Here is a 15,050-nt window from a genome sequence, read left to right as displayed (position 1 = left end):
ATCCAAGCTGTTGCATAACTAAGCAGTCAATAGGTTGCACGCCAGCCTTTCTCACCCAGCCCCTGGGGCACCGTGAGGCTGACAGCAATGGCAAAGCACCCGGGAGGAAAACACTGAGGCACTATCAGACAATTCAAATGCTTTTTTCTTCCCAGCTCCCATTCAGTGCTTTTTCAGAAATGGGAGGGTGCTGGTGCTTGAAAGTGTTTCTGACCCAGGTACAAAACATGATGCACATGCATGGTTTTTGTTGAAAAAAAAAAAAAAGCAATAATAGCATTTTCTCTTTTTTTCTAGCTGCCTTTCTATCAGGATTCCAACAAGTGCAATCTTTATATTCCAAACAGTTTGATTTTGGATAACAAATACACTTCCAATGGTCATGCTCGCATGTGGGAGCTTAAAACTCAGTAGCAGATGCTGGAGCTCTAAATTGATTTTCTGTTTGCATTTGTGTCAATAACGGAAGACTGCTTACTGTTTGAAACAATTGAATGGACAGAGAACATAGGTATAAACAACTTTAAAATTGGAGTAAATAGACATAACATGGTTGTCTAACCTTCATCCAGTAGCTCTGTTGAATGTCTACTGGTAAAACATTGAAGAATACTTGCAGAGCTTCTAGGAATGCAAATTCTGATTTTGCCTATCACGTTTAGCATAGTCATCTACTGAGCAAACCAGCAACATATGCAACCAGCATTTGCTTTGAAGATATGACACATCATTATCAAAACTATGCTGAATGCTGATGCTAAATATAGGCTGAAATATGCCCCTCCATGCATCCAGATTTCAGAGGCCGAAAGTTCCTTGGATATTAGGGAACAGAATAGCATTTGCTTTATCTTTAGAATTTGCACACCCGTTCTTTGGCAACTGAAAACCGGTGACGTGTTCCCACGTTTCGGTGCCTGCAGGCAAGCCCCACACTCTACATAGTGGCTCTGCCTTCAGGAGAGAATCCTAGACAAGATAATGGGTAGAAGAGAAGCATCAATTGCAGTGAACTTTCACATGCTTCCTGACTCTGTCCTGTGTTTTTCTGTCACCCAAACTTCTATGCTGCTAATTGTCTCCTACTCCCCTACCAAAAACCATTCAGATAACGTGATTTTCCAGTTTCTAAAAATAAGAAAAAAAGGCAACATAAAATATCTTGCAGAAAACACTTTACAACCTTTGCTTAGTACCTTTGCAGCCTTAATGACTATAGCTAGAAATCTGTTAAGGAAATCAACTTCAGTGAAGAAGAAAATCTGTATATTTTACAGTGAAGATCAATATCAGTGTGATAAGCCACTGAACTCATTCTTCTCTTAGAGCCTGGCCCACAGTTTAATCTAGGTTATGTTGCAAATATGAATTACTACCATAGTAATGACTGGGAAAAACACAGTGTAGACTGAATGAAGCGCCTCTAGTCTGTCGATACCATCTGGCAAAGGTATCCTGTTTACAGTGGTTTTTGGGGGTTTTTTTGTTTATTTTTTGCAAGAGGGAGACTGCTAGCAACTTAACGTTTATCACTTGCTGAGTAAATTTTAGTATCTATTAACATAGACAACAACAAAGACATGGGGACACAATATTAAAATACATAGCTCATGTGAATGTTACATTCCCCTTGCAAGCAGAAAAAGCCAGTACCTGCTTTAATAGAGAACACTTCAGTGCCGAGAGGCATAGGAGAAAGGCCAGATTGTTTGTAAGAGAGAGTAATGTCATCGGGGCATCTTTCCATTTCCATCTCTCTTTTTTGAAACTAGTTATTTTTTAATGCCTACAATTAGACAGATCAACATTTCTGGTTTTAATTTAATGCAGAGAGTATGATAATTACTGTTATTCTGTTCTGAATTATATCCCTAAATTTCCATATAAAGTGGTCATGGTAAAACAGCATGAATTTGTTTTCAATTATCGGAGTATAGAATTTGTTGTAGGTTGGTTCATTTTACATAAGCACTGTCAAATTTGCTATGTGTCACTATACATCCTCTTTTTTGCCTCTCTCAGCATAAAAAAAAAATAGTCTTACAGCTCATTTGAAAGTACTGTAGACTTTTTTGTGGACACTTACGAAAAGTCTTAATTTAGCAGCCCAGGGAGATCTTTGCACCATAGTAAGGGTTTTATTTTTCCATAGCATATTTTTATCTTTAGCAATGACAAAAGCAGCAGTGATTGGCTGAAATGTCATGCCACGTAAAACCAACTTATCTATGGAATCATAATTCTTGAACTCTTTTGACACCTCTCTGCCATTAGACCTGTATTTTAACCACAAAGAAAGACTTTATGAAATACGTTACTGAAAAATGAAGATAAGGTTTATATACATGGTCAAGGAATGAGAGCATGAGAAGACCAGGGTAGATGCCTGGGTGGACCACCGTCAAATTACAGTGTTGGTAGAACAGTAAATCACTAATAAGATTAATTTGTCTTGTTTTACAGAAAAATAATGTTAGCATTAGAATATGGTCTAGAAAAATCATTCTGATTTGAAGAGGTAAAGACACAGTTTTGATGAATGAAAAAGGAATTATTAGTCTCTTGTTGTCATGTATTTGTGAATGTTGATGTAACGTAGCCTGCTCTCTTTGGAGTCTCATCTGAGATGACTTTATCGGACTGCCCACTGAAAGAGAGTTGTAAAAATTACCTTTATCACAAAAGTGGCATGGAAAGGTGGGTAAAGCTTTAAAGCAACAGAAAGAAGGAGGAAAAAATACTACAGTCATCAAGTCTATTCTCCCTATTAATGAAGGATTTTCATGATCAGTAAATTTCTTAACACTTACTGCATTCTCATTCACTTGGAAGGAAACTTTCTTGCTTTCCTAGAAGGCTAATTCTACAACACAATAGACCTCAAACCAATGCAGCTGAAAAGCTGTCAGGTGAAGACAGTCAAGAGTGGAAGAATGCTGAAGAAGAAGAGTATAGGAGAGCAGAAATGCCAAAGAAAGAAAAAAGAAAGAAAGACCAGAAAGTGGAAGTGTGCCAGGGCAATAACAAGGAGCACGCTTATTTTTTACCTTCCCTCAGTGGCCTCCGCTGGTGAACCACTCACTGAATTGCTGGTGGAATGTAAAGCTTCCTTGAAAATAAATCCAGCTGGGGACAGAGGTGGAATCACCACCTGTGTTCCCAGAGGATGAATGTTGCTTACAGCTCAAGAGGCCTCTATGGTGCAGGAAAGTGTGTAATTCACACCTTCTTGAGCCAGCTTTACTGAATGCAATAATCATCTGGTCTTTATTTGAATCTCCCTCTTCCGGGACTGATTTCCACTGTCTTCTGTTATTCCAATTCTCCTAAAGCAGTGCAGTACATAAAGTTTTGCAGTCCAGATGCAGACCTCACATGGGCTCACGGCCACCTCCTTGCAAGCACGCTCACAGTCCTGTGTCACTTTGCCCAAAACCTCCCAATTATTGGCTGGCTTTTGGCAGTCTCGGAGCTTTTAGCGGCTTCTAACCAATAATTGGGAGAGTTGTCAAAGCAGGATTCCTGTCTTACTAGAAGAGTGTGAAGGAGGCAAGCTGTGGGTTTATGTTGGGTTGGTATCTGCATTTATAAGTTTCACATACTTTCTTTAGGAGGACGGGAGGAATTGTATTATCAGGGAACGAGGATTGTCATTTGAATTAAACTAAAGATTGCCCAGCAGAAGAGCAAAAGCTGGAGTTGTGGAATTAAAAATATAAGTACAGAGGACTAGGACTAGGACTAGAAATGAAAGGGCCTGCATTTAGTAACTGATATCTTCAAAGTCTGTGAAGATAAGGAAAAGAAAACATGATCAAGGCCATGTCAAAATTTTGGTTTTGCTGCAACAGAAGAATGAGAATAGAATTAGGTTTTCAGTTCCAGTGCTACCTTTAGGTCTCAAACCATTTTTATCTCTTTCTGTTCAAGTTATGGTTACTCTAGCGTCCTTCTTTTGCTGGAAAACTATGCTGCATAATAAAAGTGTGTGCGTAATTAATTCCTGTGGATCAGTACTCTGACTTTTTCCCAAGCGCAGAGAAGCCCGATTCAAATCCATGCAGAACTGTTCTTATGAATCGTGTTACTACCTTTTGACAGGTCTAACGTGTGGACCCACTGAGTTCTAAAGGAGCAGGATGTCATTACTTTATAGTGAGTTCAGTTGTCCTGTAAAAAATAAGCATTTAAATATCCCTGCAAACATCAGAGCAGACAGCTTTGTGATGGATGCACTTTGGCCATCAATGATTTGCAGCCAAATCCTGCCCTGCACCTAACTGAACAAAAACCAACTCTAACTTCAGTAGGATTTGTGCTCACATTCCAAGTAAGAGTATGGCCCTCTAAGTATTTTTTCCTGCATAAATTTAATTGTAAAGCATTCCTCTATCTAAAGGTATTTTTAAGTGAAGTATAAAAATAGTGCATTTGTTAAAATAAGTAGAAAATATTGAAAATGTTTTAAAAAATCCTTAGGTAACTGCAAAGTCCTTTATAAATGAGAGAGAAAGAAAAAAGAAAAAAAAAAAGCAGCTTTGCAGCACAACAGGAAAAAGGAAATGCTTTGGAGATAGGGTCTACTATGTATACTATACTGAGCCATGACATCAGTGCAATTATTTTTCCCTAAGGTAAATGTCTTGTGTTACCAGTTCTTCCCTTGCCAGAGGCCTCAGGCCCCACAGATGTTCAGATAGCAAAGCACTTGAATTTTCAACACCCAAGAGGTCTATAGGAGCTCTATTCCTATGCCATACCTACCGCCCAATTAGTGTCTGGTTTTCTCATTCGCTATGCGTTGTCCTCTTTCACCTGTCAGGGGAACCTCTCCTTGTGTTTCTCAGAGCAGTCGAGGCAGCTTGGAAAGGCGAGGTGGACCCTTGCAGCAGAGCTTTTGCTGGTTTCTGCCACTGCTGTAGTCAGGTTTCCGTCCTGTGCTGGGGCCAGATTCCAAAAACGTTAATTCGGCAAACACATCCCTCTGAGAAAAATACCTGACATGGATATTCAGCTCTACAGTAAGATCTGGTAAAGGAAGGTTCAGACAAGCAGAGATTCTTTTGGGATCTCCTAATTAGAAATCCCTTTCTGATGAGTTCATGTGGTACTGCCTGATAAGAAATTTTACATGTTCCATGACCCCCTTACCCATGTGTTTTACAAATAAAACTCCTTAAGATCCAACACATGGTAGTGAGTATTAGTTATGGTATAAATTACATAGGAAATAAACTAAGTTAAGGGTGATCATACTATGTGAACAAGTTATGTAGCATTTGCTCTATAATAAATGAAAACAAACTATATAAAGACATTACATTAGAGCTAATATTTAAGTCACAAACAACCATTGAATAGAAATATTTTAGGCACAACCCCTTTTAAAAAATTTGCTACTCATTTCCAACATGAGGGTGGGACTGTTGAGATGAAAAAGCTGTTAAGTATAAATGCCACTATTTTATATGAATGAATGAAAATGAATTTTAAAGGAAAACTCAGATTCTGCTACCTATATTGTTTATTATTAAGCCACACAGAGTAATGAAAATAAATGGTCATACCTGGTTTTGCTTACTAAAATTAATTACTATTAAGGTTACATAATTAAGGGTCATGCTCACAATAAATGAAATAGTTAACAATACCAGTTAAGGCATTCCCATGTATTTCTATATATATACTACAGGAAATAAAACATGCATTGATATAATGAAATGGCAGCATGTGTAAAAAATAACTGTGGCATATGTTTCTGTATTATAGAAAAAGTATAATACCTTAATAATATAATAATACTTCCGTATATAATATCAGAGATATACCAGAGTACATTTGGAAACACATAGATGGAAAGTAGAGGCTGGTTCTAAGGAGTGCTTCCGTGAAAATAGCACCTTTCCATAAAAATCCAATATTCACGTGCAACAATTAAATCCTCTTTGTCTTATTCAAAATGCAAAATGGATAGCGTTGTGCAGACACTTCAGATTTTTACAAGTGTAAATACTACAACAGAAACTACAATGCAAGAATAAATATTAAAAATAGACTTCAGTGGAGAACACTTACTGTAGTAATATAGTTTTAGGACTGACATAATGTACCTAATCAACCATTTTAAAATTAAAATTAAAGAAACACTTTAATGCATACAATTAATCTTTACTTGCCTTAGAACTGCCTTAATATAATTCTAATTAAATTATTTTCATGCTTGTAGTCCTAAACTCAAGCAATCTGTTTTTGAAGGAATGTTCTTCCTTTCACAGAACTCTTTAGCTGAAGCTTATAACCCAGCCCAAGGAAAATCAGTTCTGAAACAAACATAGTATTGGCGCAAAACACAGTTACTGTGAGTGGAAGACAGGAGTGTTCAAGCTCAAGAGCTGCACAGACAGACACTGGAAGTGGGAGCTTCCAGGTTTAGTTACAATAGAGATTTCACACTGGCCCCAGTCCACAGCATGTTTAGGTAATTAACACTCATTTCAGACAACCATCATTCTTTTGTCTTCAACAGACATCCCAATGGAATACAAAGATTTGTCTCATTCTCCTTGCCCTTCCTTATACAACTGACTAATGTTAGTGGTTATTCCATCAAATAGTGTAGTGCAGGATCTTATACCAGCTACTCTCCCATCTACAGTTTGTTGGTGCTGGTGTCACCTAAGGGGAAACTTAAAAAGAAAAGGATGCCAAGAAGTTATTAAGCTGCTGAGAGAAGGATATGGATATTTGACAGATGGTGTCTACAAGACAAGACTCTAAAACCTGGGATGCTAGTTTCACAGTAGACACCAGAAGTTGACGAAAAATAAGTGTGGATTATTCTATAGGGAAAAATCTGACGTTTTGAAATTTTGTATGTAATTATTCAGTTTGACAGTACCAAAATGAATGCTTGTAAGGGATTTTGCTGGGTATCTCAATTTACACTGCAACATAAGAGACATAACACTACAGAAAACTATATACTTTCTGGCACCACAGAGATGCTTTCAGAAGCTATGCAAGTTGTGGCAGTGATTTAATTGGAAACAACAGGTTTGCCAGTTAGTGATAAAGCTAAAAGTACACAGGAAGTATTGCTTTCCAAAACCAAAAGAAATAAGTATGGACAAAATCAGATGGATTTCTAATTGGCTGTAAGACAATTAACATCTTGATGCTGCACTGATTTCAGTATCTTAGAGGAATTATTCCAAAGTTTTTATTGAATGCAACAGTAAATAGACTTTTTAGAACATAGTGTGTCCAGCTCACTTTGAAAAACAGAAAGCAGCATGACTCTTCAGGAAGCAATAGACACATTCTACAAACAAAGTAAGTAATATATTGCAGTCTAAGGGAATCACGCAAGACAGCAATTAGTAGAAATACTGGCCTGATCCTATGAATGCAACTTGCCATACTTATTACCTCGCAGGTCCCGTGTTTCATTCATTTGTCAAATTCTTGCTTCATGTGTGCTTCATTAAAAGCTCTTAATTTAATTTTCACCTGTTTATGCTTTCAACAGCTTCACTTTCACACTGAGATTGCTTCCATGGTATCAAGTGCTAAATAAAAGCTTCAGCTTAGTAACAGAAAGATCTTTTCTTACTAATACTTTCAATAACTCACCTTGAATGGCAGGCCTAGTGTGACTCATTGACATTCCTGGGCTCTTAAATGAGTTGAACTCATCTCTCAGGAGAAGAAATGGGACTGGCTTTGTCTGGCACAACAGATAGAATCATTCATCAGGAATCTTTGAAATATGCCTTACTCTTCCCAAAGCAACTGATTCGCCTCCCTTTGCTTCAGACTTTATCAGAGCAACTTGGTCAAGACTCTTAGAAACTCATACAATAATATCTACAATCAGTTCAGACTCAGCTGCAGAATTATTCTTGGCTCATAAAGGAGCAGGAGCTTGATTACCAGTCCCTTCATCCATGATGACTGCAACTGATTTGGCAGCTCTAACTAGACCTTCAAAACTAACCCCTGTGATAGCCCGCCGAAACCCAATTTTTCTAGCAAACAAACTGGCAAATTTAGGCTGCCTCTAGATTAGCAGGATCCAGATTTCATTGTACAAATCTCTTTCTGTGGAAATCTCTTGACCAATTTACATTCTGACTCAGGTTTCTCTTTGGTGGTTGTGATTAAAAAGGAAGTATGGCAATCACGTTGAATTAAACTAAATTAAAGCTGTGCACTTTCCCAGTTAGGGCTTTTGTGGGATGCCTTTCAACAGGAAGACAGGCCCATCCATCACTTTGAATTGCAAATACATTTTAAAAGCTTCATTCTCTCTAACAATTTAAAATTTCATAATTAGTTATCATGGGTGTGGTTAGAGTTGCAAAATGGTGTCTCCTTATGTGTGCAGCTGGAGCACTTGAAGCTACAACAGAGTCACTAGTTTTGAAAGGCTGGCAAACCCTGAGTTAAATTCCCAAACAACTATCAGCCTGTGAATAATCACATATATTAATAGAATTTGAATTGTTAATTATGTATTCTGATTCTTTCTATGCCTCAGCTTCTCTCCCCTGCATTACCTCAAGAGCAACTACTGAATCCGAGTTTTATTCTTCATTTATACAAATACAATTTTAGGCATAGCAATATTACATACATTTTTAGAAGCCAAAGAGAAAATTGCCTTCTCTTTAAGTATACAGGGTATTTGCAGTGTCGCAGTACATTACATAGTTATGATGCTTAACATATAACTGTACTAACCTTCGTGGCAAACATAATAACAAAAGAAAGTTGTTCGGAGATTTTTCTATTTTTATTTTAAAAAATAACAAAACCCTCTCCATTGAAGGACCACATGTAAAACTATGGTTTCTCTGCACTGAGACCAAGGCTGCTTATTACCTACAGTACACTAGCTATGATGAACAGACCACCATAGTTGTGACAACTGATGTTGCTGCCTCCAGGGTAAAACAAAGGTTTACATATTACACAAGCAATTTAACTGTTTTCTAAACATATTGCCAAGACAGTGGGAGTTGGCAGCCAGCACTGTGTTTTAGGTTTTGGATACTTGGATTAGAAGTGACTGCTGATTATAGACCTTTTTATTTGTCCTCGACGAATTACAAGCAACCTAGTAACCCGGCAAAGAATCCTTCACAGCACTTAAACTTGTCTTCATGGCTTCCCAAAGATTGCATACACAAATCACTCCACAAAAGTGGCGTAAGAGACTTGTGCATAGATAACTACGTAAGACAATTGTCTTGTTCCGACTCTTAAAGAGTTCCCCAAAGTGAAACGTTTTATAATCCTTTTTTGTGCAGTAGTCAGGAAAGAAAGAAAAGAGTTTGGGCAAAGATTATCCACAAGAAAGAAACTTTTTTTTTTTTTTGGATTCCAGCTGAAACACAATAAAGAACATAATTAACTTCACAATTCTTTGTGTTTTTCATTTGACTGCAGGGAGGAGATGAAAGAGGACTGTTAAGCCTTGCATTCCATCCCAATTACAAGAAAAATGGAAAGCTGTATGTGTCTTATACCACCAACCAAGAACGGTGGGCTATTGGACCTCATGACCACATCCTGCGGGTTGTAGAATACACAGTATCCAGGTATCAGTAAAAGTCTAAAATTCACAAATTCTGTATTTCTCAGCAACCTTTTCATTTCAGTATTTCCCATCAGATTTCCCATCAGATTTACTATCAGATTTACAGTGTGTATGCTTGGACACTTACAGAGAAGTTATTGCTGCTTTTATTTCAAAGGGTAGTTTTGGAATGCCAGTAAGTACACTAGTTTATTCTTTTTAAGACTTTAAAAAATTATTCTGTATTTTAAAAAATTGTTCTGTCATTTTTATATTATAGCTATTTCCTACTTCTTGTGTATAGGCAGCAAAATAATTTTTGTGAATGATGGAAAATTGAAATTCCTCAGAAATAATTGTTTGACATTTTTCTACCAAGTTACATCTTCAAGTATAACTTGAATGACTCGAGTTTACTTTTAGAATAAAAAACAACGATAATGAGCTGTGAAAACTGTCTTCTTATCTTTATATTGCAGGAAAAATCCACACCAAGTTGATATGAGAACAGCAAGAGTGTTTTTAGAAGTAGCAGAACTACATCGAAAACACCTGGGAGGACAACTTCTCTTTGGCCCAGATGGTTTCCTATACATTTTTCTTGGAGATGGCATGATCACTCTGGATGATATGGAGGAGATGGATGGTTTAAGGTAAAAAAACTACCAATGGGTAGACTTCTAGTATTATCTTCTGGTTTCGCATGGTGGAGTCAGAATCAAAAATGATCTGCAGTTGTCAGGACAAATCTTACTCCCCCTTCTTGTACTACATAATCCCACTATTTTCAGTGTCTAGGTTCAGAAAACTGCCAATTTTCAGAACAGTCTTACTGCTTACATACATCGTCTTGTAGCTGTGTGCTTCAAACCATGTAAATATTGGAGCCGTCACCAGTAGATGCAATTGTATTTAAGCACAGGTTAGACTTCTTTTTTCCAATCCATTATTCTATGAACAAGATAGCTTTATCGAGCAAACACTCTAGAAGAGTGTCTACAAACACATACTAGAGTCAAAACCAACACTTTATCACTGAGGAAAATGCCTAGAGAACATATAAAGCATACTTTGGTCTACCTATACAGTTTTCTCAGCCTGCCTTTTCCCTCTGTTTCATTGTGCTGTTAGAGTTGCAACATTTGCCTTAATTTAGACAAAGTGGGGTACTGAGCTTTTAGAGACCTAAAAGGAGTTGCTGTGTGCAAAGGTATCTTTGGCTCAGCAGAACCGCAGGTGTTCCTGCCCTTTGCAGTGAGGATACACCTAAAGCCAAGGCCAGGGAGCAGTTCTAATACTTGATTTTAAATTCATATAAACCAAGGAGAGACTGAAAGAGATTCATGATGAAGAAAGACAGAAAGGAATCAATTTAAATATGACATCTCTTCATGTTTGTAAAAAGTTTTGATGCCCTTCTGTCCCTTCCACATTCTTGTCCTTCTCCCTTTCTCCATCAAAGCCATGAATGGCAACACATTTTACTCTGTCCTCCTTCATGTAAAAGGAAGTTCTGATTCTTTAGCAAGAATGGGGGGTTGGACTAAATGAGCTTTAAAGGTGCCTTCTAACCCAAATTATTCTATGATTCTATGATATCAACATCTCAATTCAACCAATACAATTTTTTGTGTGTCTTAATGTATAATTAATCTTTGGATGATACTAGGGCTAAAACTCATTGAATTCAAGAGCAGCATTCAAAGTGTTAGCAAAAAAGCGTGTAACTACATAGTGATTATAAACATAGTTACTCTAGACAAGACCCAGCATAAAAGAGTTGACAGCCTTATGTTTGAAGCCATAAAAAAAATGTTGTATGGAAAGTTGCTCTTATTATCAAGTTGCTTCCCAACAGAATGGTCAGAGGCATTCAAGTACACTCCTAACAAGTGAGCGTATTGGCCAAACTGAATCTTTGATAGGTTCTGCTGCTGTTCTTTGGACTTGTATGTACCATAAAACCAATCTAGATGTGATTATTCAGTAAAGTGCATGCTTTATTTTGCAGTTTCACTGTAGTATTATATGGATTCAATTTACCAGTAAAATACATCTAAAACCCCAATATTTTATCCTCCAATTTTCTCAGTGATTTTACAGGTTCTGTATTGCGCCTCGATGTAAATACTGACCTGTGCAATGTCCCTTATTCCATACCACGGAGCAACCCACATTTTAATAGCACAAACCAACCTCCTGAGATTTTTGCACATGGACTCCACAATCCAGGCCGGTAAGTAAGTTAAAATTTAATTGAAGTATTCTGGAGCAGATACTGTTTTCAACCCAAAATTTTTATACAGTCAGGTAGCAAAATTTTAATAATAAAGACACTAATGAACTTTTTAAAACTTCCATGGCTCCATCTCCACACTTATGTCACAGATAGAAATAAATGTACATTGGCAAAGGGGATGGAGAAGAGAATACACAACTATTACAAATCAAGACTGAAATGACAGAAACAAAGTACAGGATTTTTTGTTTTAATGAATAATAAAATTATTACCTTTGTGAAAGAAAAAAACGTAAAGCAGAGAGCTGGTAAAGTACAGCTGAGATGGGAATCTGAAAAATTAGAGCAGTAGAATCTTGATTGAGAAAAAAAGGCACATGGAAAACAAAAGAGAACATCTGGTGATATCTAAACAATAACACGGAGGAGAACAACGCTTTAACTAAACAACGCATAATTCAGCAAAGTAGGTGGGTGGTAGTACTGAAGTGACATTTAAAGTCATGGTTTGAAAAAATTTAGAAAGTCAAGTTGTTCCGATAAGGGGTTGATTCTTGGACTTTTTAACAGTCCAAAATTCCCACACCATGTGAGTCAATTCATTGAGCGTGCTTAAAGCACTATTCATTTCAGGTGCTATTCAGCAGACATTTTATCACTAGGAGAAAATGGGTTTACTTCACATTGTATAAGAAATGATGCAGGGACAGGAAAGGTATATTATCTTTTGTATACAAATCTGACACACTTCTCAGATATTTTGGCTCAGTATGAAACAGGTCCCTCAAATGAGTAGGCAGCACAAAGAAACAATAATCTTTCAAAATGTGATGCTTCATACTATTGATAGACAATTGGACATTGTAAGCTCATCTGTCTCACGGATTTCCTCGTATTTTTTGTTTCACAGATGTGCTGTGGATCGCCACCCAACAGATGTAAACATCAATTTAACTATACTTTGCTCAGATTCAAATGGAAAGAACAGATCTTCAGCAAGAATCTTACAAATAATAAAGGGCAAAGACTATGGTAAGTTCCATCCAGGGTAAAGCTACTGAGAACAATGTTTCTGCACTCATAGAATCATAAATAGAAAGCAGAAAAAAGTAGATGAAGTACTGTAGAGCCATGATGCGTAACTTCTTGCATAGAGAGGCCAGGTTACCTACAAAAGACAGAACTTACGAAAAGTGGTACAAGCAGACAAAAGATGCAAGACAAAAGAAAACGTAAGTGACTGAACTTTGTTCTTGGTGTAGAATATCATGTAAATAACATTTAAGAAATATGCCAGTTGATAGTCTGTCAAAGGTCTCACTGTTGCTGCATATGATGGCTCATAAAGAAAAGATTTTTGAATATCAGGAAGTGATGAAAATGTATTCTTAGCCATTCACAAATAGCCTTCTGAGATACAGAATTGAAACCTCATGAAATGTGCCTCCTATAATAGAAAAAATGAGATAGAAAACAGACCAAAACCAAACAGGGTAAAGACTGAGCTCTGTTTAAGTGTTACTAAAAATGAAAAACTTAGAAAAATGCACTATGCTGCTACTTCCTTATAAAAGACTTGTTTAGATTAGATTGCAATGAGATAAACATTCTCAGTTAGGGACTTAAAGTTTTAAAGTGTTTCATGTGCTTTCTGAATCAGTATGATTACCAGCCACAATGTTAGTTTAATCTTTAACTCTGACACTCACTAAGACTGCTTGCTAGTTTAGGCAAGCCAGGTGACAGTTTCTCGAAGCTATCATCTGTCTCGGTTGTCCATTGAACAGCTTCTGCCTTCACAGTGGTAAAAGATTATAAATGCCAAAGGGGTGTAAAGGCATCAAGAACTGGTCTGTCTCCAGTACACAGCACTTGCTGGATTTATTCACATCCCTAGTTCTCCCACCTGTACTTTACTTAAAAGCAAAGAAGCTGTGCTGGCTAGCACAGTAGTACACAATAGTGTAATCCAATTGTTCTGTGTTAGTCGTCATTGCATGTATTTTCTGTTTTCATTTTATAAAAGTCAAACCAAAAATAATAGTTGGTAAACCACTGCTCCAATGGAATTATGACTGCATCTTTAATGCAGAGTAAACTAAGCAATATTGTGTCTATCCAGAACAGCTTGCCAATATTAATAGTAGGCTGTGAGTCAATTGCTTCAATAAAAAAGAGCTCATCATGATCTCCCATGTAAAATTTCAGCTCTTAATCTTGTAAAATAATCTGGGAAATTCATTTGTCAAAGATTAACAGATAGCACTCCGATCAAATAAAACAAAGCTCCTATAAACCAAAAAGGTCTGTTGGCTGTGGCTTTAAAATCATGCAGTTAGCATGTCAAGTTCAGCCTGCTTTTACCCTAAGCAGTATTCGATTGCATGAATATGAACATTTACACTGAAGCTTCCCAGAAGATATTATTTGATGTGACTAAACTTTGCAGTTTTGTAAAACAAACAAACAAACAAAAAACCACCATGTAGGAACTGAGCCTACAACAGCAGCATAAAATAAATGACCACAAAAAGCTATGGCCAGCAATACTAGTGTTTTCTAGTGTTTTATGGGACCTAACACACATACCACGTTTAAAAGTGTGATTTTGAAAGAATTTCTCAAACCGTTGAATGGCTTTGAAAACTAGTTCTGCTGAAAATCACTGGAATTTCAGCTTTTAGATACTGGAAGAACTTCAAAGTGAAGTGGGTTTAATTGTATTCCTGAAGTTTAAGAGATCCATTTTGCAGACTGTATTGACATGTAAAAGTTAGTAGCAGCAACCACATCACCTTCAATGAAAGTCCAGCCTAATCCTTGCATAGTTTTATTCTCCCAGCCTGCGCACATGGAAGGAAGCAATTCTAGCCTCTCCTATCTAAATCCCTAACCGATTGTTTTCACAAACAGCCCTGGTTGGAATTTTCTAATTTTTTTTTTAATGTTTCATTTCCAGCAACACATCTTGAATTTTGAGGACTGTTTAAACGGAATTAACCTCTTTTCTTGAAGTAATAACATTCTCATAAATGTGAATCACAATATGAAACTGCATATGATCTAATGCTATGGTAGTTCCTTTTTAGAAAGTGAGCCTTCACTTTTAGAATTCAAACCATTCAGCAGTGGATCCTTGGTTGGTGGATTTGTCTATCGAGGCTGCCAGTCTGAAAGACTCTATGGAAGTTACGTATTTGGAGACCGCAATGGGTAGGTTTCTTATAACTC

At 37.0% G+C, this 15,050-nt stretch overlaps 1 protein-coding gene across 1 annotated transcript in view; it reads left to right on the top strand.

Moving 5' to 3' along the window:
• HHIP (hedgehog interacting protein) overlaps positions 1 to 15,050 on the top strand; it is a 77,993-nt gene that overhangs the window by 41,441 nt on the left and 21,502 nt on the right. Inside the window, exons 5-9 of the mRNA XM_065061959.1 lie at positions 9,451 to 9,602; positions 10,060 to 10,233; positions 11,673 to 11,816; positions 12,730 to 12,851; positions 14,909 to 15,032. Of these exons, the coding sequence (XP_064918031.1) occupies positions 9,451 to 9,602; positions 10,060 to 10,233; positions 11,673 to 11,816; positions 12,730 to 12,851; positions 14,909 to 15,032 (716 nt within the window). The remainder of the gene's footprint in view (positions 1 to 9,450; positions 9,603 to 10,059; positions 10,234 to 11,672; positions 11,817 to 12,729; positions 12,852 to 14,908; positions 15,033 to 15,050) is intronic.

Source organism: Columba livia, chromosome 4 (assembly GCF_036013475.1).
Source record: "Columba livia isolate bColLiv1 breed racing homer chromosome 4, bColLiv1.pat.W.v2, whole genome shotgun sequence".
Classification (NCBI taxonomy): domain Eukaryota; kingdom Metazoa; phylum Chordata; class Aves; order Columbiformes; family Columbidae; genus Columba; species Columba livia.
Note: the sequence above shows the minus strand (reverse complement) of the source record. Positions and strands in the feature narration are given on the sequence as shown.